The sequence below is a fragment of the Pristiophorus japonicus genome, chromosome 20, assembly GCF_044704955.1.
Source record: "Pristiophorus japonicus isolate sPriJap1 chromosome 20, sPriJap1.hap1, whole genome shotgun sequence".
Lineage (NCBI taxonomy): Eukaryota > Metazoa > Chordata > Chondrichthyes > Pristiophoridae > Pristiophorus > Pristiophorus japonicus.
Window position 1 is genome coordinate 97,716,434 of NC_091996.1, and position 27,495 is coordinate 97,743,928.

A 27,495-nucleotide genomic window follows, 5' to 3' on the forward strand; every position below is an offset into this window, starting at 1 on the left:
CGGACCACAAGCCGTTAACATCCCTGTTGTCTGGCTGCAACGCTGTCAATGCCAATGCGTCAGTTCGCATACAGCGATGGGCCCTCACGCTGGCTGCGTATGACTACACCATGTGGCACCGGCCAGGCACCAAGAATTGCGCTGACGCACTCAGCAGGCTCCCACTGGCCACCACCGAGGGGGCGTTGGAGCAAAGCGCTGAGATTGTCATGGCCGTTGAGGCTTTTGACACCACAGGCTCCCCCATCACAGCCCGCCAGATCAAAATCTGGACCAACAGAGACTCTCTTGTGTCCATGATAAAGAAATGTGTTCTGACTGGGGATTGGCCACCCGCACACGGGGCGTGCCCCGAGGAGGTTAGACCATTTCACAGACGGATGGATGAGCTCTCCATCCAAGCCGACTGCCTGCTATGGGGCAGCCGGGTAGTCATGCCCCAGAGGGGCAGGGAAGCATTCATCAGGGAACTCCACAGCGAGCGCCCTGGCATCGTGCTAATGAAGGCCATTGCCCGGTCACATGTATGGTGGCCGGGAATTAACTCAAACCTGGAACACGGTTCGCAGGTGCACGACGTGTGCCCAGTTGGGCAATGCCCCCAGGGAGGCCCCCCTCAGTCCGTGGCCCTGGCCCACCAGGCCATGGTCATGCTTTCACGTAGACTACGCGGGCCCGTTCATGGGAAAAATGTTCTTGATCGTTGTCGATGCATACTCGAAATGGATCGAGTGCATCATATTAAACTCGTGCACGACATCCATCCCAGTGGAGAGTCTGCGCACGGTTTTCGCGACCCACGGCTTGCCGGACATTCTGGTCAGCGACAATGGCCCGTGCTTCATTAGCCTTGAATTCCTGGAGTTTATGTCGCTTAATGGACTCAAACACGTCCGGACAGCGCCGTTCAAGCCGGCTTCCGACGGCCAAGCGGAACGTGCGGTCCAAGTCATAAAGCAGGACATGCTCCTTATCCAAGGACCCCCCCTTCAGCACCGCCTATCGCGCCTCCTACTGGCCTACAGGACCTGCCCGCATTCGCTCACGGGAGTCCCGCCAGCGGAACTACTCATGAAACGCACGCTAAAAATGCGGCTGTCCCTCATTCATCCAGCCCTGGCAGACATTGTTGAGGGCAAGCGCCAGTTCCAAACTGAGTGCCATGATCGTAACGCAAAGGGGAGGTGTATAGAAATTGATGACCCGATATTTGTTCTTAATCATGCTTTGGGACCCAAATGGCTTGGGGGCACTGTAATCGGCAAAGAGGGGAATAGGGTCATAGTGGTCAGACTCAACAATGGGCAGATATGCCGAAAACACTTGGACCAAGTAAAGAAAACGTTCAGCATAGACACTGAGGAACCTGAGGAAGAGCATGAGATGTTACCTACACCACTGCTAGTGGGCAAGCAACAAGGACATTCACCAACATGCACAGTCCCTGCGGCCAGCACGGACAGGCCGGAATCACCTCAGGTGACAGAGATGCATGCCAAGGCTCAGCCACCAGAGCCCCAACTGTGGCGCTCCACGAAAGAGCGTCGACCGCCTGAAAGACTTAACCTTTGACACAAGAAGACGTGAGGGGGGAGGTGATGTCATGTATGCAACTTTCATACAACTGTAACCTTCATGTAACTGTAACTTTCAAGCAACCACACTGTACATTATATATATGTCCTGGAAATGCACACCTTGACCACAGGGGGTGAACTTGTGGGAGTTACTCCTCACCTGGGCACTCAGGTACGAAAAAGGGAGGTCCCACGCAGGGTCATCACTTCTTGGTCCTGGGAATAAAGGAAGGTCACGCAGTGACCGTGTCTGCAATACATGCCTCGTGTGATTCAGTAGCAAGGTGCAGGGACACTACAATACGTCCACTCGGTTTAACGTCGCTTCTGAAAGACCACACCTCCGGCAGTGCAGCGCTCCCTCAGCACCGCCCCTCCAACAGTGCGGCATTCCCTCAGTACTGGCACTCCAACAGTGCGGCATTCCCTCAGTACTGCCCCTCCAACAGTGTGGCACTCCCTCAGTACTGCCCCTCCGACAGTACGGCATTCCCTCAGTACTGCCCCTCCAACAGTGCGGCATTCCCTCAGTACCGCCCCTCCAACAGTGCGGCATTCCCTCAGTACTGACCCTCCAACAGTGCAGCATTCCCTCAGTACCGCCCCTCCAACAGTGTGGCACTCCCTCAGTACTGCCCCTCCAACAGTGTGGCACTCCCTCAGTACTGCCCCTCCAACAGTATGGCATTCCATCAGTACTGCCCCTCCGACAGGGCGGCATTCCCTCAGTACTGCCCCTCCAACAGTGTGGCACTCCCTCAGTACTGCCCCTCCGACAATGTGGCGCTCCCTTCGTACTGCCCCTCCGACAGTGCGGCGCTCTCTCAGTACTGCCCCTCCGACAGTGCGGCACTCCCTCAGTACTGCCCCTCCGACAGTGCGGCACTCCCTCAGTACTGCACTGCAAGTGTCAGCCTAGATTTTTGTGGTCAAGTCTCTGGAGTGCGACTTGAAGCCACGATATTCTGACTGAGAGGCGAGAGTGCTACCCACTGAGACACAGCAGACAAGCCTTACACAAGAACGGATTATGAGCTAACAGAACAACAGTAGGCCGGAGAGAAAGACTGGCGTTGACAGTCGATGGTGCTGTGCTCGGGAGTTAACCCCGGGTGTCCTGGGGCCAATCCTTATCCCTCAACCAACATCACTAAAAAAAAATGTATTTAATCATTATCTCATGTCTGTGGGTGTTTGCAGATGGAACTCGGTTAATTCAGATTCTGAATGCTGGTCATGTTTAGTGCATTAAATATGTGGAAAACGTGGTTAGTTTCATTAGAGAGAGAGGGATACAGATGTCACTTAGCAACAGATGGTGTTTGCAACCAACCGGCCTTGGATATTTTCAGAATAGAATGTTTAGATTGGAAATATTATGTCAGGACAAGGAAGGCTAGAGACTAGAAGGTTTATGCTTGCCACAGCAAGGGCTCAATGTTTTTATGAGCTTCTAACATTGTTGATGTACGTTGAAGAAAATGAAGACTTGTGTCCTTGGACTATGCAGTAGCCAGATATGACCATATTAGGCAATGCCTGCTCCAGTGTGATAAGAAAATAGAATATAAGCTTCTTCCTTTGCTCAAGCAGCACAAAAGGACCCAGGCCTGGGTGTGCATGCTCTATCTGGGACTATACTCTGCCTGTAAATTGCTTTCTGTGCTGAAGCTAAATGTTAAAATGATCATAACCAGAAGATAGTCATCAAGTGAACAAACAAAAGTAGGTTTAAGACAGCAATGGGAGCTTGCTGTGCGCAAATTGGCTGCCGCGCTCGCTACATCACAACAGTGTCCACACTTCTAAAGCTTTCCCTTGGCTGTGAAGCACTTTGGGTTTTGAAAGGTACTATAGAAATGCAAATGTAAACCCTGAGCCTCGAGCTATGACCAGGTGAGTCAGCGCGTGTGCGCACCGGGGAGAAGAATCACAACAGCACAGTTCATAGAATTAACTTGAGTCTTTATTTTGTTTGTGCCACAAATATACGACAGCCCTTCCCCTGAAGCCGCAGCCCTCCCTGAAAACACTAAACAAGCTACCTCAGTCAGCAAGCAGACATAATATGGCAGATTGGAAAATATCGAGTGTGGAATACGAGGCCTTCCGGTTCACTGATTCCCCATTGGCTGGGCTTCCTGGATTATAAAACTGGGTGAACATCCCCAGCTCAACGGCAAAGGTGATTCATCCCCAATTTCCATCGCTCCCCCATTGGCCGTGCCTTCAGCTGGGCCCCAAGCTCTGGGATTCCCTCCCTAAACCTCTCCGCTTCGCAATGGTCCTGGCTCTGCTGGGTGGCCCCTGAGACGTCACGCTGTTAGCCAATCGGCTGGCAGCCTCGGAGGTCGCTGAGGAAGTCACTTGGGGTGGACTTTGACTCAGTGACTCTCCTCCATCATTACCCTTCTCCTCCTCCCCATCTTTGATCTGGGTCAGATCATCGGCAGAAAGATTTGGCTCAAATCCCAAATCCCGTCTGGGCAGTTTTATGTCTTTTTTGTTATCTATTCCTTTATCCTCTGCCACATCTACAGAATCTTCAGTGAGCCCTGAGATTTGTACCTCTCTCAAGACCACCCCAGACTACCAACAAATATACCAGAAGGTTCTTTCTTAGACTCATTATCCATTGTCACGTCTACAGGAGAGCCACCAACATCTGCGTCTGATCTATGACCTTCGCGTGCTCTTTGACCCCTAGGGGGTCACCCCTTCAAATAAATAATTGGCCGCAAGATTCCAAGGAAAGGATTTGAAGCCTCCCGTAGCTTGGGAGCGGAATGTTTTGAACATTTTGTTGCTGACTATATCATGAGCTCCCTTGGCCGTGATGGAGAATGATGCTTTCATTTTCCTTCCCCGTACCCCGCCTTCAATCATTTTCATCCCTTCGGCTCCAATCTTGTCTCTTAGCGAGATGTACAGTTTATCCATGTTCTCTTTGGCATGCCTCTCCATCGCCGGAAGGGTCCATAAGTCTATTACAAGAAAGGAAGACTTAGGAACATAGAAACATAGAAATTAGGTGCAGTAGTAGGCCATTCGGCCCTTCGAGCCTGCACCACCATTCAATAAGATCATGGCTGATCATGCAACTTCAGTACCCCATTCCTGCTTTCTCTCCATACCCCTTGATCCCTTTAGCTGTAAGGGCCACATCTAACTCCCTTGTGAATATATCTAATGAACTGGCCTCAACAACTTTGTGTGGTAGAGAATTCCACAGATTCACAATTCTCTGAGTGAAGAAGTTTCTCCTCACCTCGGTCCTAAATAGCTTACCCCTTATCCTTAGACTGTGACCCCTGGTTCTGGACTTCCCCAACATCGGGAACATTCTTCCTGCATCTAACCTGTCCAGTCCCGTCAGAATTTTATATGTTGCTATGAGATTCCCTCTCATTCTTCTAAACTCCAGTGAATACAGGCCCAGTCGATCCAGTCTCTCCTCATATGTCAGTCCTGCCATCCCGGGAATCAGTCTGGTGAACCTTCGCTGCACTCCCTCAATAGCAAGAACGTCCTTCCTCACATTAGGAGGGGCAGTACTGAGGGAGTATTGCACTGCCGGAGGTACTGTCTTTCAGATGAGACGTTAAACCGAGGCCCCGTCATGCACTCTCAGGTGGATGTAAAAAATCCCACCGCACTATTTCGAAGAAAAGCAGGGGAGTTATCCCCCGTGTCCTGGACAATATTCATCCCTCAATCAACATAACAAAAAACCAGATGATCTGGTCATTATTACGTTGCATTTATATAGCGCCTCTCACCATCTCAGCACGTCACAAAGCACTTCACAGCCAGTAAGGCACTTTTTGAAGTGTAGTCACTGATGTAATGTCAGACATTTTGCCTTTATGCTGTTGAAAGATAGGCTAGGTACCCACTACATCATGAGACATACATCATATAGCTGTTCAACATTGATTGGACCATTTCAGTGAATGGCCAATGATCACACTCCCTCTATCTACGATTCCATCTGATTCGCTGGGCATACATATCTGAAAATGAGTATGATCAATAATCAAAATAAGTCAATACAGTTCAATACCCTTGGCTAAATAAAAGCTCATTCATTTGCAGCGTTATTCATCGCTTGAGTGGTTTAGTTCAAGTTCACTTCAGTCTTCGCTCTCTGACGGAGTGTATGCTTATCAGCACATGGGATGTCTGCCCTGGGAATGGGATATTTTTCCAAATTGTGGTCCCAGTATCTGCGCTCAGAATTCCCAGATTAGTTATACAAACACAAGGAAAACGATGGGTGGGAAAAGACCCATTGGTCCATCCAGCAACTCCCTCACAGCTGTGCTCGCTGCTGCATCATAATACAGATAGCCCCTCGCCTACCTGGAAGCCGTGTGATCTCCTGGGAGAGGCGAAGAACACCCAGGCCAATTAGGGAATAAAATCTGGAAAATTTCTCAGGATAAGGGGTCGGAGATGAGGAGACATTTCTTTACTCAGAGGGTTGTGCATCTTTGAGAGACCTGGATAGAGTGGACAGGAAGGAGCTATTTCCCTTAGAAGAGACATCAATAGCCAGGGCCCATAGATTTATAGTAATTGGTCGAAGGATTAGAGGGGAGATGAGGAAAATAAAATTTCACCCAGAGGGTGGTGGGGGTCTGGAACTCACGGCCTGAAAGGGTGGTAGAGGCAGAAACCCTCACCACATTTAAAAAGTACTTGGATGTGCACTTGAAGTGCCGTAACCTGCAGGGCTACGGACCCAGAGCTGGAAAGTGGGATTAGGCTGGGTGGCTATTGGTTGGCAGGCACGGACACGATGGGCTGAAATGGCCTCCTTCTGTGCCGATATTTTCTATGATTCTATGAAGCCTCTGCTCTACCTATATACCTTACCCCACATCGTACACTGTTACGGGCAGAAGCAGTTCCTGGCCATTGGGATTTAAGGTGCCTTTTGGAGGGGGACAGGGTAGAGGAAATATTACTGTGTATACAACCTCCCATACTTGTACTGTTGGTGTTCAACTCAATAAGTATTCAAAATACACCCCGCTCTACTCACCACACTCCTTTATGACTGAATACCTGCTCCGGGTAGAACTTGCCTTGTCCTCGGAGTATTTCGCTTTCTTGCTCGCTGACATGGAAACAAAAACATGTCACAGAACCATTGCTCACAGTGTTGGGTCAACAGTCTCACGCTTGACAAAAGCTCGGGACTCGCTTCAGTCATCGGACGCCAAACTCACTAAACCCACCGATGTTTTGGTGCCATTTACAGAGGATTTTGAGCACAGAAGGGGCCGCTTGACCCCCTCCCCCGCCCCCCCATCCCCCTCTGCTCGGGGTGGGCCATGGAGCTCCACACCAGCATGTTGGACCGCATGGGCACGTTGAGCAAAAGTGGGAGCTGCAGCGTCACACACTGTAAGCACAGGCGCAGCAGGTAGAGTAGCCTTAGTAAGCTTATTAGTATATATATAGCATAATTATACACGTTTATACACACATGTACACACAATGACCAGATCATCTGTTTCAGTGATGTTGATTGAGGGATAAATATTTCCCCAGGACACCAGGGAAAACTCCCTTGCACTCTTTTGGGTTTTGTGCTGAAGTCTGTGGAGTGGGACTTGACCCCACAACCTTCTGACTCAGAAGCGAGAGAGAGAGAGTGTGTAACCCACTGAGCCCCGGCTGACACTCAAGTCTCAAAGCTAAAATCTCAATCCCTGTTCCCATTAATTCCCTGATTTTAGGATGTATCCAGCAACGAGGCAATGACAGTGAGAAACAGCCCTTTCCAAACCTACCGGCCCACAACACAGGAACACGAGAGAAAGTAGGACCACCTTTCCTGGGGTTCAAGGGCCGGAACCCCTTGAACATCCTGACATTGCTACAAGAGTGAAGAGGGCCCAGTGCAGCAGGGATAAAAGGGTGTGCAGCAGAGAGAGAGGGAGAGAGAGAGAATGTATGGGACTGATGTCACAGGACCACAGGATGGTAGGAAGGTGATTGATACTGAGAGTATTACTGTTTTATCGCCCTTTAAGCTAGGGCAGTGGTTTAAACCAAGAGCTGGTAAACTATAATCATTACTGTATTCAGTCACTAAAGTCAACTGAAAATTTCAAAATTGAGATTAATAGGTTTTTGTTCAGTAAGGTCAGTAAGGGATATGGAAGCAAGGCGGGTAGATGGAGTTAATCATTGAAAGGTTACAGCACAGAAGTAGCCCGTGCTGGCTCTCTGCAAGAGCACTTCAGCCAGTCCCACTCCCCCGCCTTTTCCGCTGCAATTTTTTTATCCTTCAGGTACTTATCCAACTCCCTTTTGAAAGCCACGATTGAGTCTGCCTCCATCACCCTCTCAGGCCGTGCATTCCAGATCCTAACCACTCGCTGCGTGAAAAGGTTTTCCCTTGTGTCGCCTTTGGTTCTTCTGCCAATCGCCTTAAATCTGTGTCCTCTGGTTCTCGACCCTTCCACCAATGGGAACAGTTTCTCGCGATCTACTCTGTCCGGACCCCTCCTGATTTTGAACACCTCGATCAAATCTCCTCTCGACCTTCTCTGCTCCGAGGAGAACAACCCCAGCTTCTCCAGTCTCTCCACGTAGCTGAAATCCCTCACTCGCTGTACAATACACGTCAGCCACGATCTAATTGAATGGCGGAACAGGTTGGAGGGGCTGAATGGCCTTCTCCTGTTCTTATGACTGAGAACTTTGTAAGAAAATAAATTAAAAGGAAATTTGGAACCGGTTGATGGCACTGTTGAACTCTTGCGTCTACAGAGAAGCCTGAATATAATTTAGCTATATTAACAGATGGATGCTTAACATGTCTCCAACACCATTCGTCCAAACCTTATATTAATGTCGGAGTTAACCCTTACATTACAACAGCGGAGAGGTGAATGGTATCGAAGGAACAGCGTTTGTCCATTAATACCTTTCCCCACAGCCTCCTTAAACCCCTCTTCTCTGCAACCTCTTCCCTCACCACAGATCTGTGGGCAGCACTCTGGCCTCAGAGACAGAAGGTTGTGGGTTCAAGCCCCACTCCAGAAACTTGAGCACATGAATCTAGACTGACACTGTCGGAGGGGCAGTACTGAGGGAGCGCTGCTCTGTCGGAGGGGCAGTACTGAAGGAGTGTTGCATGTCGGAGGGGCAGTACTGAGGGAGCGCTGCACTGTCGGAGGGGCAGTACTGAGGGAGTGTTGCACTGTCAGAGGGGCAGTACTGAGGGAGTGCTGCACTGTCAGAGGAGCAGTACTGAGGGAACGCTGCACTGTCGGAGGGGCAGTACTGAGGGAACGCTGCACTGTTGGAGGGGCAGCACTGAGGGAGTCCCGCATTGTTGGAGGTGACGTCTTTCAGGTGAGACGTTAAATCGAGACCCCGTCTGCTCTCTCAGGTGGACGTAAAAGATCCCATGGCACTATTTTGAAGACGATCAGGGGAGTTCCCCCCGATGTCCTGGAGCCAATATTTATCCCTCAATGAACTGAATAAAAACATATGATCTGGTCATTATCACATTGCTGATTGTGGGAGCTTGCTGTGCGCAAATTGGCTGCCGCGTTTCCCACATTACAACAGTGACTACACTTTGATAAAGTACTTCATTGGCTGTAAAGCGCTTTGGGATGTCCAGTGGTCGTAAAAGGTGCTACAGAAATACAATTCTTCCTTTCTTGCTGCTGAGCTCTCTCTCTCTCTCTCCTCCCCACCGCCACTCCCTGCCGCACTCGTTCATGATCTCCTGCCTTGAGCCGACGCTGGTGTACGGGAGGCAGGTTCCTGACCAGCCACCAAAGTCCAGCTCCGCCCTGCTGATCCGTTAATGATTAACCTCCTGCTCCATTTGCCAGTGCCAGGGTTCGACCTCAGCATTGCCCGCCAAAGGTGAGTGTCGTCTTTCTTCAGAACCTTAGTCCCTAAGGAAGAGTAACAATTAGAGATACCCCCTCCCCAGGCCAGCCCAAAATCAAGAGTCTCAGGAGTGGGGTATGTGTGTGATTGGCGATCTTCTCCCCCAGGGATGGTGGGGGCAGCTGCTTCAAGGGGAGGTGGGGGTGAACAGGAACAAAGACCTGCACAAACCCCAATGGCGATTGATCCCACTGAGGGGTTTCCACAGGGTGGCCAATTCTGTTGGACCTAACCCTGGAGGTTTCATCCCATGATTCCTGGCCTCTCACTGCCCCGCCCCATTGGATCAGACTTTCCCCCTCCGCCTCCCCCATTGCCAAAGTGTTCAAAGAAAGTGAAAAAAACTCAGGGGTCGAAATTCAGTTTCTAACGCTCCCTCAGTACTGCCCCTCCGACCTTGCGGTGCTCCCTCAATATTGCCCCTCCAACAATGCGGCACTCCCTCAGTACTGCCCCTCCAATAGTGCGACGCTCCCTCAGCACTGTCCCTCCGACAGTGCGACGCTCTCTCAGCACTGTCCCTCTGACAGTGCGGCGCTCCTTCAATACTGTCCATCTGACAGTGCGGCGCTCCCTCAGCACTGCCTCTCCGACAGTGCGGCGCTCCCTCAGTACTGCCCCTCTGACAGTGCGGCGCTCCCTCAGCACTGCCCCTCCGACAGTGCGACGCTTCCTCAATACTGCCCCTCTGACAGTGCAGCGCTCCCTCAGTACTGCCCCTCCGATACTGCGGCGCTCCCTCAGTACTGCCCCTCCGACAGTGCAGCGCTCCCTCAGTACTGCCCCTCTGACAGTGCGGCGCTCCCTCAGCACTGTCCCTCCGACAGTGCGGCGCTCCCTCAGTACTGTCTCTCCGACAGTGCGGCGCTCCCTCAGTATTGTCCCTCAGACAGTGCAGCACTCCCTCAGGACATATACAGGCTAAGTGAATGGGCAAAAATGTGGCAGATGGAGTATAATGTTGGAAAGTGTGGGGAGGTCATGCACTTTGGCAGAAAAAAATCAATGACCAAGTTATTATTTTAATGGAGAAAGTGCTGCAGTACAGCGGGACCTGGGGGTTACTTGTGCATGAAACACAAAAGGTTAGTATGCAGGTACAGCAAGTGATCAGGAAGGCCAATGGAATCTTGGCCTTTATTGCAAAGGGGATGAAGTATAAAAGCAGGGAAGTCTTGCTCCAGTTATACAGGGTATTGGTGAGGCCACACCTGGAGTACTGCGTGCAGTTTTGGTTTCCATATTTACGAAAGGATATATTTGCTTTGGAGGCAGTTCAGAGAAGGTTCACTCGGTTGATTCAGGGGATGAGGGGGTTGACTGATGAGGAAAGGTTGAGTAGGTTGGGCCTCTATTCATTGGAATTCAGAAGAATGAGAGGTGATCTTATCGAAATGTATAAGATTATGAGGGGGCTCGACAAGGTGGATGCAGAGAGGATGTTTCCACTGATGGGGGAGACTAGAACGAGAGGGCATGATCTTAGAATAAGGGGCCACCCATTTAAAACTGAGATGAGGAGAAATTTCTTCTCACAGAGGGTTGTAAATCTGTGGAATTTGCTGCCTCAGAGAGCTGTGGAAGCTGGGACATTAAATAAATTTAAGACAGAAATAGACAGTTTCTTAAACGATAAGGGGTTATGGGGAGCGGGCGGGGAAGTGGAGCTGAGTCAATGATCAGATCAGCCATGATCATTTTAAATGGCAGAGCAGGCTCGAGAGACCGTATGGCCTACTGCTGCTTCTCATGTTCTTATGAACTGCCCTTCCGACAGTGCGGCACTCCCTCAGTACTGCCCTGTCTTTTAATTTGTAACCAGGCTGACACTGCAGTGCAGTACTGAGGGAGCGCCACACTGTCGGAGGGGCAGTACTGAGGGAGCGCTGCACTGTCGGAGGGGCAGTGCTGAGGGAGTGCCGCACTGTTGGAGGGGCAGTACTGAGGGAGCGCCACACTGTCGGAGGGGCAGTACTGAGGGAGCGCTGCACTGTCGGAGGGGCAGTGCTGAGGGAGTGCCGCACTGTTGGAGGGGCAGTACTGAGGGAGCGCCACACTGTCAGAGGGGCAGTACTGAGGGAGCGCTGCACTGTCGGAGGGGCAGTACTGAGGGAGCGCCGCACTGTCGGAGGGGCAGTACTGAGGGAGCACCGCACTGTCGGAGGGGCAGTACTGAGGGAGCGCTGCACTGTTGGAGCGGAAGTACTGAGGGAGCACCGCACTGTCGGAGGGGCAGTACTGAGGGAGCGCTGCACTGTCGGAGGGGCAGTACTGAGGGAGCGCTGCACTGTTGGAGGGGCAGTACTGAGGGAGCACCGCACTGTCGGAGGGGCAGTACTGAGGGAGTGCCGCACTGTCAGAGGGGCAGTACTGAGGGAGTGCTGCACTGTTGGAGGGGCAGTACTGAGGGAGCGCTGCACTGTCGGAGGGGCAGTACTGAGGGAGCGCTGCACTGTTGGAGGGGCAGTACTGAGGGAGCACTGCACTGTCGGAGGGGCCGTCTTTCGGATGAGACATTAAACCGAGGCCCCGTCTGCCCACGTAAAAGATCCTATGGCACTATTTCGAAGAAGTGGCCTGGGCCAATATTTATCCCTCAATCAACATAACAAAAAAAAACATTATCGGGTCATTATCGCATTGCTGTGTGTGGGAGCTTGCTGTACGCAAATTGACTGCTGCGTTTCCCACATTACAACAGTGACTACACTCCAAAAAGTAGTTGCGGCAAATGCTGGAAATACTCAGCAAGTCAGCCTATTCTGACGAAGGGTCATCGACCTGAAACATTAGCTCTGTTTCTCGCTCCACAGTTGCCGCCTGATCCGTTGAGTATTGCCAGCATTCTCTGTTTATATTTCAGACTTCCAGTATCCGCCCTGTTTAGCAGTTGCTTCAAACGTACGTCATTGGCTGTGAAGGGGTTTGGGACGTCCGGAGGTCGTGATAGGCGCCGTATAAATGCAAGTTGGTTCCTTCTTCTGACAGTGGCACCATGGAGAAGACAGACACTGTTTCGGTTGCTAACCGCACCGTCTCCATGGCTCTCTACACCGTGATGTACCCGGTCTTTGGTGAGGTGGGTTCCATCAGAACTGTCGTCAATCGAAGGATAAATCGTGAACACGATGCACGCAAAGATTGGTGCTGTCCGCCGGTTGTCAATCCCCCGTATTGCCCGCCCCTTCTTCCTGCACATACTGCATGGGAAGATCCCACCGCGGTAACCGATTGGCAGCCAGCGTTTGCAGGCAGATTGTTATGTGTCTATTCTGTTTGAGAATTGGAATTCAGTTTAAAGTAAAGATTGTTGTTAAAAATACAACTGGTCCCTCCAGGTAAGGAAGGCTGCTGTCCTTAGAGTCTCGACCTCTCTGAGAGTCCACTGCCCCTCTCCGAAGTGGCCTCGTAAGCCACTCAGTTGGATCAACGCCACTGCACATTAACATCATCCTCGGAGCATCTTCACCACATGATTCAAGGCGGCTCACCACCTCCTTCTCGGGACAACTCGGGACGGGCAACAAATGCCGGTCCTGCTGGTAACGCCGACATGCCCGAGAATGAATTCAAACTGGAGTCTTGGCTGATTCTCCCGCACTCCGCCTCATCATCCATTTCTCGAGGGCTGAGGGGTGACCTGATAGAGGTATTTGAGATTATGAAAGGGTTCGATCGGGTAGACATTCTTGTGGGGGAGACCAGAACTAGGGGCCATAAATATAAGAACATAAGAATTAGGAGCAGGAGTCAGCCATTTGGCTCCTCGAGCCTGCTCCGCCATTCAATGAGATCATGGCTGATCTTCGACCTCAACTCCACTTGCCTGCACTATCCCCATATCCCTTGCTTCCCTTAATATCCCAAAATCTATCGATCCCTGTCCTGAATATACTCAAAGACTGAGCCACCACAGCCCTCTGGGGCAGAGAATTCCAAAGATTCACCACCCTCCGAGTGAAGAAATTTCTCCTCATCTCAGTCCTAAATGGCCGAGCCCTTATCCTGAGACTGTGACCCCTGGTTCTAGACTCCCCAGCCCGGGGGAAACGTCTTCCCTGCATCTATCCTGTCAATCCCTGTAAGAATTTTGTATGTTTCAAAGAGATCACCTCTCATTCTTCTAAACTCTAGAGAATATCGGCCCAATCTGCTCAATCTCTCCTCATAGGACAATCCTCCCATTCCAGGAATCAGTCTGGTGAACCTTCGTTGCACTCCCTCCATGGCAAGTTTATCCAATAAATCTAATGGGGAATTCAGGAGAAACTTCTTTACCCAGAGAGCAATGAGAATGTGGAACTCGCTGCCACAGGGAGGGGTTGAGGTGAAAAGTAGTAATCTCGGGATTGCTACCAGTGCCACGTGCTAGTCAGAGTAGGAATCGCAGGATAGCTCAGATGAATACGTGGCTTGAGCAATGGTGCAGCAGGGAGGGATTCAAATTCCTGGGGCATTGGAACCGGTTCTGGGGGAGGTGGGACCAGTACAATCCGGACGGTCTGCACCTGGGCAGAATCGGAACCAATGTCCTCGGGGGAGTGTTTGCTAGTGCTGTTGGGGAGGAGTTAAACTAATATGGCAGGGGGATGGGAACCAATGCAGGGAGATAGAGGGAAACAAAAAGGAGGCAAAAACAAAAGACAGAAAGGAGATGAGGAAAAGTGGAGGGCAGAGAAACCCAAGGCAAAGAACAAAAAGGGCCATTGTACAGCAAAATTCTAAAAGGACAGAGGGTGTTAATGCAAGGAGTATCCGCAATAAGGTGGATGAATTAACTGTGCAAATAGATGTTAACAAATATGATGTGATTGGGATTACGGAGACGTGGCTCCAGGATGAGCAGGGCTGGGAACTCAACATCCAGGGGTATTCAACATTCAGGAAGGATAGAATAAAAGGAAAAGGAGGTGGGGTAGCATTGCTGGTTAAGGAGGAGATTAAGGCAATAGTTAGGAAGGACATTAGCTTGGATGATGTGGAATCTATATGGGTAGAGCTGCAGAACACCAAAGGGCAAAAAACGTTAGTGGGAGTTGTGTACAGACCTCCAAACAGTAGTAGTGATGTTGGGGAGGGCATCAAACAGGAAATTAGGGGTGCGTGCAATAAAGGTGCAGCAGTTATAATGGGTGACTTTAATATGCACATAGATTGGGCTAACCAAACTGGAAGCAATACGGTGGAGGAGGATTTTCTGGAGTGCATAAGGGATGGTTTTTTAGACCAATATGTCGAGGAACCAACTAGGGGGGAGGCCATCTTAGACTGGGTGTTATGTAATGAGAAAGGATTAATTAGCAATCTCGTTGTGCGAGGCCCCTTGGGGAAGAGTGACCATAATATGGTGGAATTCTGCATTAGGATGGAGAATGAAACAGTTAATTCAGAGACCATGGTCCAGAACTTAAAGAAGGCTAACTTTGAAGGTATGAGGCGTGAATTGGCTGAGATGGATTGGCGAATGATACTTAAGGGGTTGACTGTGGATGGGCAATGGCAGACATTTAGAGACCGCATGGATGAACTACAACAATTGTACATTTCTGTCTGGCATAGAAATAAAAAAGGGAAGGTGGCTCAACCGTGGTTATCAAGGGAAATCAGGGATAGTATTAAAGCCAAGGAAGTGGCATACAAATTGGCCAGAAATAGCAGCGAACCTGGGGACTGGGAGAAATTTAGAACTCAGCAGAGGAGGACAAAGGGTTTGATTAGGGCAGGGAAAATGGAGTATGAGAAGAAGCTTGCAGGGAACATTAAGACGGATTGCAAAAGTTTCTATAGATATGTAAAGAGAAAAAGGTTAGTAAAGACAAACGTAGGTCCCCTGCAGTCAGAATCAGGGGAAGTCATAACGGGGAACAAAGAAATGGCGGACCAATTGAACAAGTACTTTGGTTCGGTATTCACGAAGGAGGACACGAACAACCTTCCGGTTATAAAAGGGGTCGAGGGGTCTAGTAAGGAGGAGGAACTGAGGGAAATCCTTATTAGCCGGGAAATTGTGTTGGGGAAATTGATGGGATTGAAGGCCGATAAATCCCCAGGGCCTGATGGACTGCATCCCAGAGTACTTAAGGAGGTGGCCTTGGAAATAGTGGATGCGTTGACAGTCATTTTCCAACATTCCATTGACTCTGGATCAGTTCCTATGGAGTGGAGGGTAGCCAATGTAACCCCACTTTTTAAAAAAGGAGGGAGAGAGAAAACAGGGAATTATAGACCGGTCAGCCTGACATCGGTAGTGGGTAAAATGATGGAATCAATTATTAAGGATGTCATAGCAGTGCATTTGGAAAGAGGTGACATGATAGGTCCAAGTCAGCATGGATTTGTGAAAGGGAAATCATGCTTGACAAATCTGGAATTTTTTGAGGATGTTTCCAGTAGAGTGGATAAGGGAGAACCAGTTGATGTGGTATATTTGGACTTTCAGAAGGCGTTCGACAAGGTCCCACACAAGAGATTGATGTGCAAAGTTAGAGCACATGGGATTGGGGGTAGTGTACTGACATGGATTGAGAACTGGTTGTCAGACAGGAAGCAAAGAGTAGGAGTAAATGGGTACTTTTCAGAATGGCAGGCAGTGACTAGTGGGGTACCGCAAGGTTCTGTGCTGGGGCCCCAGCTGTTTACACTGTACATTAATGATTTAGATGAGGGGATTAAATGTAGTATCTCCAAATTTGCGGATGACACTAAGTTGGGTGGCAGTGTGAGCTGCGAGGAGGATGCTGTGAGGCTGCAGAGCGACTTGGATAGGTTAGGTGAGTGGGCAAATGCATGGCAGATGAAGTATAATGTGGATAAATGTGAGGTTATCCACTTTGGTGGTAAAAACAGAGAGACAGACTATTATCTGAATGGTGACAGATTAGGAAAAGGGGAGGTGCAAAGAGACCTGGGTGTCATGGTACATCAGTCATTGAAGGTTGGCATGCAGGTGCAGCAGGCAGTTAAGAAAGCAAATGGCATGTTGGCCTTCATAGCAAGGGGATTTGAGTACAGGGGCAGGGAGGTGTTGCTCCAGTTGTACAGGGCATTGGTGAGGCCACACCTGGAGTATTGTGTACAGTTTTGGTCTCCTAACCTGAGGAAGGACATTCTTGCTATTGAGGGAGTGCAGCGAAGGTTCACCAGACTGATTCCCGGGATGGCGGGACTGACCTATCAAGAAAGACTGGATCAACTGGGCTTGTATTCACTGGAGTTCAGAAGAATGAGAGGGGACCTCATAGAAACATATAAAATTCTGACGGGGTTAGACAGGTTAGATGCAGGAAGAATGTTCCCAATGTTGGGGAAGTCCAGAACCAGGGGTCACAGTCTAAGGATAAGGGGTAAGCCATTTAGGACCGAGATGCGGAGGAACTTCTTCACCCAGAGAGTGGTGAACCTGTGGAATTCTCTACCACAGAAAGTTGTTGAGGCCAATTCACTAAATATATTCAAAAAGGAGTTAGATGAGGTCCTTACTGCTAGGGGGATCAAGGGGTATGGCGAGAAAGCAGGAATGGGGTACTGAAGTTGAATGTTCAGCCATGAACTCATTGAATGGCTGTGCAGGCTAGAAGGGCCGAATGGCCTACTCCTGCACCTATTTTCTATGTTTCTATGTTTCTATGAATAGTATCAAGGCATTTAAGGGGAAGCTGGACAAACATATGAGGGAGAAGGGAATAGAAGGATATGGTGATGGAGTTTGAGGAGGGGTGGGAGGGGGCTGGTGTGGAGCATAAACCCCGGCACGGAGCGGTGGGCCCAATGGCCTCTTTCTGTGCTGTAAACACTCTGTAAGCAGATCACCAATTATAGCCCCTCCCCTCACCCACCGCCCCCATCAGAGTCCAGCCCACTCAGCACGGCCCGGGACCTTCGGCCCGTAGGGCTCCGATCCACATGAGGCCACTTACCCACTGGCTCAACAGCTCAGCTTTCAAGGAACATTAGTAGTATTGGTGAGGCCACACCTGGAGTACTGCATTCAGTTTTGGTCTCCTTATTTAAGGAGGGATATACTTGCATTGGAGGCAGTTCAGAGAAGGTTCACTAGGTTGGTTCCTGAGATGAAGGGGTTGTCTTATGAAGATAGGTTGGGCCTCCACGCATTGGAGTTTAGAAGAATGAGAGGTGATCTTATTGGAACGTGTAAGATTCTGAGGGGGCTTGACAGGGTAGATGCAGAGAGGATGTTTCCTCTTGTGGGGGAATCTAGAACTAGGGGCGTAGTTTCAGAATAAGGGGCCGCCCATTTAAAACAGAGATGAGGAGGAATTTCTTCTCTCAGAGGGTTGTAAATCTGTGGAATTCTCTACCCCAGAGAGCTGTGGAGGCTGGGTCATTGAATATATTTAAGGTGGAGATAGACAGATTTTTGAGCGATAAGGGAGTGAAGGGTTATGGGGAGCAGGCGGGGAAGTGGAGCTGAGTCCATGATCAGATCAGCCATGATCGTATTGAATGGTGGAGCAGGCTTGAGGGGCCGAATGGCCTACTCCTGCTCCTATTTCTTATGTTCTTATGTTAAGAGGGAGGGGGAAGGGGGGGGGGAAGTGCTGAGAGAGTTTGAAGGTCAGCGATGGTTGTATCTGTCTTGACATCTCACGGTCCTTTGTTCCAGCTGGAGGAAGTCAATGCTGTCGCTGCTCAACAACTGAAGGCTGTTTTTACCAAGGTAAGAGTAAAAAGTCTCTGGCATTGCGCTGTCGGAGTGCTCCCATCTCCCTCACCATCCGCCCGCCGCCCCCACACCGTACCACAAGCCCCCAATAGCTGCATCACTCTGGGGGCAGAGGGAGGGCCAAGAAGAAACCAAGTGTTTTTTCACAAGGAATGGGGACAATTGGAACCTCTCGCCCATCCTAAAGGCACTGGGGCGCCCCGTGGATCAGTCCACCCCTTGCCCCTCCCCCATCCCCCACCTCGCCCCGCTCCACAGTACGTCTGTGGCAGAGGAACCAGGGTCCATTGGGGAAACGTGGAGGGACTTTATCTCAGATAACTGAAAAAAGGATGAGAGAGCACTCCTCTCCTGGGCCTGTAACTCCATCATTCTCTCTGTACCTCACTCCCAGGCCCCTCTGTACCTCACCCCTAGGCCTCTCTCTCTAATTCACCCCCAGGCCCCTCTCCTTGTACCTCACTCCCTGGCCCCTCTCTGTATCTCACACCCAGGCCCCTCTCTCTAACTCAAGCCCAGGCCTCTGAGACTCCCCTCACAATAAGTTATTTTGCATGTAACGAAAGGACAGGGAAGGTAACAAGAGTATTTATTACTGTTGATTCGTGACAGAATGTGGTTGATTGGAGCTGTTTTCTGTGTTGATTCAAGGCTGAGTTGGAGAAACCAGGCCTCTGCCAGAATCTGATCCTGAAAATTCTGGAACAGGAGTCTGTAGATGTGGACGTTAGTTATACCGAGGCCCTGCTTCGCATGTCCGGGCGGGACGCTGGGGGTAGGTTTGTGTTTGTCCTCACTGCACAGGTGGCCGTGGAATGTCAGAACAAGCAAAGGCCATTGGGCCCATCAAGCCTGCTCTTTCCACTGTCGGAGGGGCAGTACTGAAGGAGTGCTACACTGTCGGAGGGGCAGTACTGAGGGAGTGCCGCACTGTCGGAGGGGCAGTACTGAGGGAGTGCCGCACTGTCGGAGGGGCAGTACTGAGGGAGTGCCGCACTGTCGTAGGGGCAGTACTGAGGGAGCGCCGCACTGTCGGATATGACATTAAATGGGGATCCCCTCTGCTCCCGCAGGTGGATGTAAAATATCCCATGGCATTATTTTGAAGAAGAGCAGGGGAGTGATCCCTGGTGCCTTAGCCAATATCACTAAAACAGATTATCTGGTCATTATCACATTGCTGTTTGTGGGAGCTTGCTGTGCACAAATTGGCTGCCGAGTATCCTACATTACAACAGTGACTACACTCTGAAAATTAATTCATTGGCTGTAAAATGCTTTGGGATGTGCTGAGGCTGCCCCGTGTCCTAACTCGTACCGAGTCCCGCTCACCCATCACCCCCTGTGCTCGCTGCCCCGTGTCCTAACTTGCACCGAGTCCCACTCACCCATCACCCCCTATGCTCACTGCCCTGTGTCCTAACTCGCACCGAGTCCCACTTGCCCATCACCCCCTGTGCTCGCTGCCCCGTGTCCTAACTTGCACCGAGTCCCACTCACCCATCACCCCCTCTGCTCACTGCCCTGTGTCCTAACTCGCACCGAGTCCCACTCACCCATCACCCCCTGTGCTCACTGCCCCGTGTTCTAACTCACACCGAGTCCTGCTCACCCATCACCCCCTGTGCTCACTGCCCCGTGACCTAACTCGCACCGAGTCCCGCTCACCCATCACCCCCTGTGCTCGCTGCCCCGTGTCCTAACTCGCACCGAGTCCCGCTCACCCATCACCCCCTGTGCTCACTGCCCCGTGTCCTAACTCGCACCGAGTCCCACTCACTCATCACCCCCTGTGCTCGCTGCTCCGTGTCCTAACTCGCACCGAGTCCCGCTCACCCATCACCCCCTGTGCTCGCTGCCCCGTGTCCTAACTCGCACCAAGTCCCACTCACCTGTCACCCCCTGTGCTCACTGACCTACATTGGCTCCCGGTTAAGCAACGCCTCAATTTCAAAATTCTCATTCTTGTTTACAAGTCCCTCCATGGCCCTCACCCCTCCCTATCTCTGTAATCTCCTCCAGCCCCACAACCCCCCGAGATGTCTGCACTCCTCTAATTCTGCCCTCCTGGGCATCCCTGATTATAATCGCTCCACCATCGGTGGCCGTGCCTTCTGTTGCCTGGGGACAAGCTCTGGAACTCCCTCCCTGAACCTCTCCGCCTCTCTCTCCTCCTTCAAGACGCTCCTTAAAACCGACCTCTTTGACCCAGCTTTTGGTCACCTGCCCTAATTTCTCCTTATGCGGCTACGTCACTCCGTTAAAGGCGCTATATAAATACAAGTTGTTGTTGTTATTTAGGCCCCTTGGACCAGGGTGGAGAAGACAAAGTTTTATCAGAGTTGCGAGCGAAAGGACAGGTACTGAGGAAGGTCCTCAGCGAGATTGCAGATAACATCAACAGCCGGAAAGAGTTTATTGAGACCATCAGGTCAGTACCCCCCAGTGCATCAGTCAATGACACCATACTTGCAGTGCCCTACACAATGGCCTCTGGTTTGGGTTCCACGCGGACGTGTGTGGGTGAAGCGTTGAACGGCGTGAGCCCGTGTGCACAGAGGAAGCCACGTGGTCATCACATTGGTCGGCAGAGCCGCTCAAAATACCGTGGCAACAAGAGCGGGTCAGAGGCTGGGTCTTCTGTGGCCAGAGTCTCACCCCCTGAGCCTTTCCACCATCTACAAGACACAAGTCAGGAGTGTGATGGAACACTCTCCACTTTGCCTGGATGAGTTGCAGCTCCAACAACACTCGAGAAGCTCGACACCATCCAGGACCAAGCAGCCACTTGATCGACACTCTACCCACCACCTTCAACATTCACTCCCTCCACCACCGGCGCCCCCTGGCTGCAGTGTGTACCATCTACAAGATGCACTGCAGCAACTCGCCAAGGCTTCTTCGGCAGCACCTCCCAAACCCGCGACCTCTACCACCTAGAAGGACAAGGGCAGCAGGCGCATGGGAACACCACCACCTCCACGTTCCCCTCCCAGTCACACACCATCCCGACTGGGAAATATATCGGCCGTTCCTTCATCGTCGCTGGGTCACAATCCTGGAACTCCCTCCCTAACAGCACTGTGGGAACACCTTCACCACACGGACTGCAGCGGTTCAAGAAGGCGGCTCACCACCACCTTCTCAAGGGGCAATTAGGGGGATGGGCAATAAATGCCGGCCTTGGCCAGCGACGCCCACATCCCAGGAACTAATAAATTAAAAAAAATAAGGAGACAGTGCTGTTTGTGGGAGTTTGCTGTGCGCAAATTGAGCTGCCGTGTTTCCCACGTTACAACAGTGACTACACTCCAAAAGTACTTCGTTGGCTGTAAAGCGCTTTGGGCAATCCTGAGGTTGTGAAAGGCGCTATAGAAATGCAAGTTCTCCCTTTGCAGTTTGCTGCTAATGCTGTGCTAATGAATGTGTTTCGATTGTTTCTGTAGGGAGTCAGCTTTAGCTATCAAGAATCTGCTGAACACAGTTTCTGATCTGATCAAGAAATTTCCCCCACAGACCCATCAGGTAAGGTATTACAAACCAGAGTATTACATGCCAAAAATGTTACAAATCCATGTGTTACAAATGATTGTATTGCAGTCTCGTCCCAGTAGAAATTGCTTTCGCCAGGCATGCTAAGTTTAGTAGAGAACGCCTTGCACACAATGCAGGTAAATGTACTTCATGTGTAATTGTAATTCACTCGCCTCTGAGTCAGAAGGTCGTGGGTTCAAGTCCCACTCCAGGCACTTGAACACAAAAATCCAGGTTGACACTCCAGTGCAGTACTGAAGGAGTGCAGCACTCCCTCGGTACTGCCACTCCGACAGTGCAGCACTCCCTCGGTACTGCCCCTCCGACAGTGTGGCTCTCCCTCAGTACTGCCCCTCCGACAGTGCAGCACTCCCTCAGCACTGCCCCTCCGACAGTGCGGCTCTTCCTCAGTACTGCCCCTCTGACAGTGTAGAGCTCCCTCAGTGCATCCCCTCCAACAGTGCGGCTCTCCCTCAGTACTGCCCCTCCGACAGTGCGGCACTCCCTCAGTACTGCCCCTCCGACAGTGCGGCATTCCCTCAGCACTGCCCCTCCGACAGTGCGGCGCTCCCTCAGTACTGCCCCTCCGACAGTGCGGCGCTCCCTCAGTACTGCACTGGGAGTGTCAGCCTGGATTTTTGGGCTCAAGTCCCTGGAGCGGGATTTGAACCCACAACCTTCTGACTCCGAGGCGAGCGAGAGCTACCCACTGAGCCACGGCTGACAGATTACGAAATGAGATTTGCGGAACGAGAGTAAGACAGCTGGGTGTTAAAATTCAGGTGTTCCGCACTAGCCTATCACACACCGTGTTGGCGGGACTCGAGAAGGAGAAACTCCTCGGAGGAAGGCAGAGGATAACACAGGCCAGCGAGAGACAATGGGACTGGGAGGGAGAGAATTGCATCGACCTGAGCATCCTTCTTCTGTCAATAGAGCCCCCCCCACACCCCCCCTTTGATGCACTGACTGCCTCGGGCATGTTGAACTGGGTTGCCAACTCTGGCTGCACGGATTTCTGGAGGTCTGATCACACGATTGGGAACAATAGCAGAGTGGTGATGTAACTGGACCAGTAATCCAGAGGGCGGGACTAATGATCCCGGGACGTCAGTTCCAATCCCACCACGGCAGCTGGGGAATTTAAACTCAGTTAATTAAATAAATGTGAGAGAAAGAGCGAGTATCAGTAATGGTGACCATGAAACTATCGGATTGTCAGGGAAGGAAATCTGCCGCCCTTACCCGGTCTGGCCTATAGGTGACTCCAGACCCACAGCAAAGTGGTTGACTCCTAACTGCCCTCTGCAATGGCCCAGCGAAACACTCAATGGCTCACCAGCTTCTCGAGGGCAATAAATGCTGGTGACGTCCACACCCCCCTGGTCGAACAGCCTTTTCCCACCAACTCCAACATTTTTAATAACTAAACCAAAAGGAACATTTTTTTAAATGGGGAATTTTTTGTAAGGCCCCCCCCCGCGCCCCGTTGATTTTTCTCTCCTGGAACACTCGGAGTAGTGTCCTGATGATTAATCGTGGATCCCCGGAGACTCCAGGGCAGTCCCAGAATGTTGGCGAACCCCAGAGTTATACTGCAGCGCGCGGTCAGTTCCGAACATCCCCGACCCCATTAACTCCCAGATAGCTCAAAGCTGCCGAGTCGTAGCGATCTCGCTGTTCGGAGTGAGGATTGACGCAGAGCCCTCCTCGCCCTCACTCCCTGCCCCTCTCTCGCCTCCCCTCGTTCTCCCAATACCCCGACCCACAGCTCCATCTTACTTCCTTCGCAGGTGCTCGACCAGAGGAAGAAGGAGTTTGTAATCGCCTCCAAAACCTTCAGCGATACGTTGAAAAAGTACTTCCGGGACAACCGGTGAGATTTAGTTGTGCTATTTATTTGTTAAATCCCTCCCCGTTCCCCAGCACTGACCCTGGAAGGTGTACTGCCCTCAAGCGGCCCGGCTCAGTGGCCAATCCTTGTTCGGGGGAGGGGGGGGGCCGAGACAGGTCAGCGCCAGAAGGCTATTCGACTGCAGAGGGCATCACGGTCCCAGCCCGATCCAGAATGATAGCCGCACTTCAAGGGTTAAGTTATGAGGGGAGATCGCACAGACTAAGGTTGTATTCTCTGGAATATAGAAGGTTAAGGGGTGAACTGATGGATATTAAGATATTAAGGGGAACAGATAGAGTAGAGAGAGAGAAACGATTCCCGCTGGTTGGGGAGTCTCGGACTAGGGGCACAGTCTAAAGATTAGAGCCAGACCTTTCAGGAGTGAAGTTCAGAAACACTTATACACACTGGGTCACAATCCTGGAACTCCCTCCCTAACAGCACTGTGGGAGCACCTTCACCACACGGACTGCAGCGGTTCAAGAAGGAGGCTCACCACCACCTTCTCAAGGGGCAATTCGGGGGATGGGCAATAAATGCCGGCCTTGCCAGCAACGCTCACATTCCCGGGAATGAACAAAAAAACCCACAAAGGTTGAGAAGAGTTTGGAACTCTCTTCCATAAACGGCAATTGGTGCTGGATCAATTTTAATTTAAAATTGGAGATTGATAGATTTCTGCTGAGCAAAGGTATTAAGGGATATGGGCCAAAGGAGGGTGGATGGAGTTAGTTCGCAGATCGTCCAAGATCCCATTGAATGGCGGGAGAGGTTCGAGGGGCTGAATGGGCCTCCTCCTGTTCCTGTGTAACAGGCTCGAGGGGCTGAATGGGCCTCCTCCTGTTCCTGTGTAACAGGCTCGAGGGGCTGAATGAGCCTCCTCCTGTTCCTGTGTAACAGGCTCGAGGGGCTGAATGGGCCTCCTCCTGTTCCTGTGTAACAGGCTCGAGGGGCTGAATGGGCCTCCTCCTGTTCCTGTGTAACAGGCTCGAGGGGCTGAATGGGCCTCCTCCTGTTCCTGTGTAACAGGCTCGAGGGGCTGAATGGCCACCTCCTGTTCTGATGTACCTCACAGGACATGTGCTTCCCAGTTCTGACCCTGAGTTTTTTTGTGGGTTTGTGTTGAGCCCTCCCTCCTTCCCCCAGCAGAGGGCAGCGCTGTCATGTTTACACTCTTCGCTGATGGGGGATCTCAGGTTGCAACCAGCACGGAGTGAGAGTGCGGCGGGTTACATCACTGAACCAGTAACCCGGAGATCGCCAGTTCAGATCCCGCAGTTTGAGCATTCGCAATTCGGGTTTAAAAAATAAATCTGGAAATAAGAAGCTGCTGTCAGTAATGGTGACCATGATGGTGGTCGGATTGTCAGGAAAACTCGATCTGGTTCATTACAGTCCTCCAGGGAAGAAAACCTGCCGCCCTTACCCAGTCTGGCCTATAGATGGTGCCAGTCCAACACCCAAACAGCAGTTGCCAACTCTGGGGCTGGAAATAGCCCTGGAGGTTTCGATGCCTCACCCAGTCAAATAGCTCCCCCCCTCCTCCATCTCCAATAATATGAAAAATGTTTGTTTACTGATTTTTCTCCCAGTGACCTGGAGATTAATCGTCAATTCCTGGAGACTCCCAAGGCCAATCACAGAAATTTACAGCACAGAAGGAGGCCATTCGGCGCATTGTGTCCGCGCCGGCCGACAAAGAGCTACCCAGCCCAATCCCACTTCCCAGCTCTGGGTCCGTAGCCCTGTGGGTTACGGCACATCCAAGTACTTTTTAAATGTGGTGAGGGTTTCTGCCTCTACCACCCTTTCAGGCCGTGAGTTCCAGACCCCCACCACCCTCTGGGTGAAGAAATTTCCCCTCAAATCCCCTCTAAACCTCCCCCCAATTACTTTAAATCTCTGCCCCCTGGTTGTTGACCCCTCTGCCAAGGGAAACAGGTCCGTCCTATCCACTCTATCCAGGCCCCTCATAATTTTATACACCTCAATAAGGTCACCCTCAGCCTCCTCTGTTCCAAAGAAAACAACCCCAGTCTATCCAATCTTTCCTCGTAGCTAAAATTCTCCAGTCCCGGCAACATCCTGGTAAATCTCCTCTGTACCCTCTCCAGTGCAATCACATCTTTCCTGTAATGTGGTGACCAGAACTGCACACAGTACTCCAGCTGTGGCCTTACTAATATTTTATACAGTTCAAGCATAACCTCCCTGCTCTTGTAAATAAAGGCAAGTATTCCGTGTGCCTTCTTAATCACCTTATCTACCTGGCCTGCTACCTTCAGGGATCTGTGGATCTGCACTCCAAGGTCCCATTGTTCCTCTACACTTCTCAGTGTCCGACCATTTAATGTGTATTCCCTTTCCTTGTTGCCCCTCCCCAAATGCATTACCTCACACTTCTCCGGATTGAATTCCATTTGCCCCTGTTCTGCCCACCTGACCAGTTCATTGATATATCCATCATCATCATAGGCAGTCCCTCGGAATCGAGGAAGACTTGCTTCCATTCTTAACATGAGTTCTTAGGTGACTGAACAGTCCAATACGAGAACCACAGTCCCTGTCACAGGTGGGGCAGACAGTGGTTGAGGGAAGGGGAGGGTGGGACTGGTTTGCCGCACTCTCCTTCCGCTGCCTGCGCTTGGTTTCTGCACGCTCTCGGCGACGAGACTCGAGGTGCTCAGCGCCCTCCCGGATGCACTTCCTCCACTTAGGGCGGACTGGTCTTTGGCCGGGGACTCCCAGGTGTCGGTGGGGATGTTGCGCTTTATCAGGGAGGCTTTGAGGGTGTCCCTGTAACGTATACTGGAGGGTTGGCAACTGCCCACAAAAACACGGAGTGGAGTCCAATGCAGGGCAGGCGGAATGGGCTGGCGAGTCAGAAAACACGGACGGGATCTTGCCTCTCGGGATCGGCTTGTAACGGGCTTCTCTCTGCTTTCCTGTTCCCTGTGCCAGGAATTGCGATGTGATTGTCGGCGCGCTGACCCTGATTCACCAGATCAATCTGCTGGTGCAGACCTTTGCGATCGCCCGCTAGAGCACCCCCGACACGGACCTCACCCCAGAACCGGCATCGAATCCTTCAGCATTACACTTTTTTGGGGGGGGGACTTGGAGCAGCGAGGAGACCACAGCCTGAGTGTGCAAAGATTGAAATGGAATAAATAATCATTTCTGACGTTGTGTACAAAGGTTTTGACGGAGATTAAACATTTGTGTATGAAGCATGATTATTGGGCGCTGAAATGCACACTCTGTAATAGAAATATAGAAATTTACAGCGCAGAAGGAGGCCATTCCGGCCCATCGTGTCCACGCCGGCCGACAAAGAGCCGCACGGCCCTCGGTCAGCAGCCCTGAAGGTTACATATAAACCCACGAACAATGGCGGAAAGGTAAAGAGCACCCAGCCCAACCAGTCCGCCTCACACAACTGCGACACCCCTTATACTGAAACATTCTACACTCCACCTCAACCGGAGCCATGGGATCCCCTGGGAGAGGGAAAAACCAGGTAAAAACCCAGGCCAATTTAGGAAGAAAAAATCTGGGAAAATTCCTCTCCGACCCATCCAGGCGATCGACACTACTCCAGGAGATCACCCTGGCCGTATTCTATTCCCTGCAGTACTTACCATTATATCCGCTCCGTCCAACAAAAGGTCATCCAGTCTAATCCCAATTACCAGCTCTAGGTCTGTAACCCTGCAGGTTGCTGCACTTTAAGTGCCCATCCAACCATCTCTTAAAAGTGGTGAGGGTTTCTGCATCCACCACTCTTCCAGGCAGCGAGTTCCAGATCCCCACAACCCTCTATGTAAAGAAGCCCCCCTCAAATCCCCACTAAACCTTCCACCAACCACCTTAAC

The 27,495-nt window shown here is 51.2% G+C and overlaps 1 protein-coding gene across 1 annotated transcript; it reads left to right on the plus strand.

The window, feature by feature from the left end:
- Positions 1 to 9,390: 9,390 nt before the first annotated feature.
- On the plus strand, positions 9,391 to 26,693 carry LOC139233034 (programmed cell death protein 10-like). Its single transcript, XM_070863552.1, has 8 exons — positions 9,391 to 9,479; positions 12,370 to 12,585; positions 18,130 to 18,183; positions 18,841 to 18,964; positions 20,491 to 20,620; positions 21,636 to 21,714; positions 23,517 to 23,599; positions 26,582 to 26,693. Exons 2-8 carry the CDS (start codon positions 12,502 to 12,504, stop codon positions 26,661 to 26,663), a joined length of 636 nt encoding a protein of 211 aa, XP_070719653.1. The 5' UTR covers positions 9,391 to 9,479; positions 12,370 to 12,501; the 3' UTR covers positions 26,664 to 26,693.
- Positions 26,694 to 27,495: the final 802 nt, after the last annotated feature.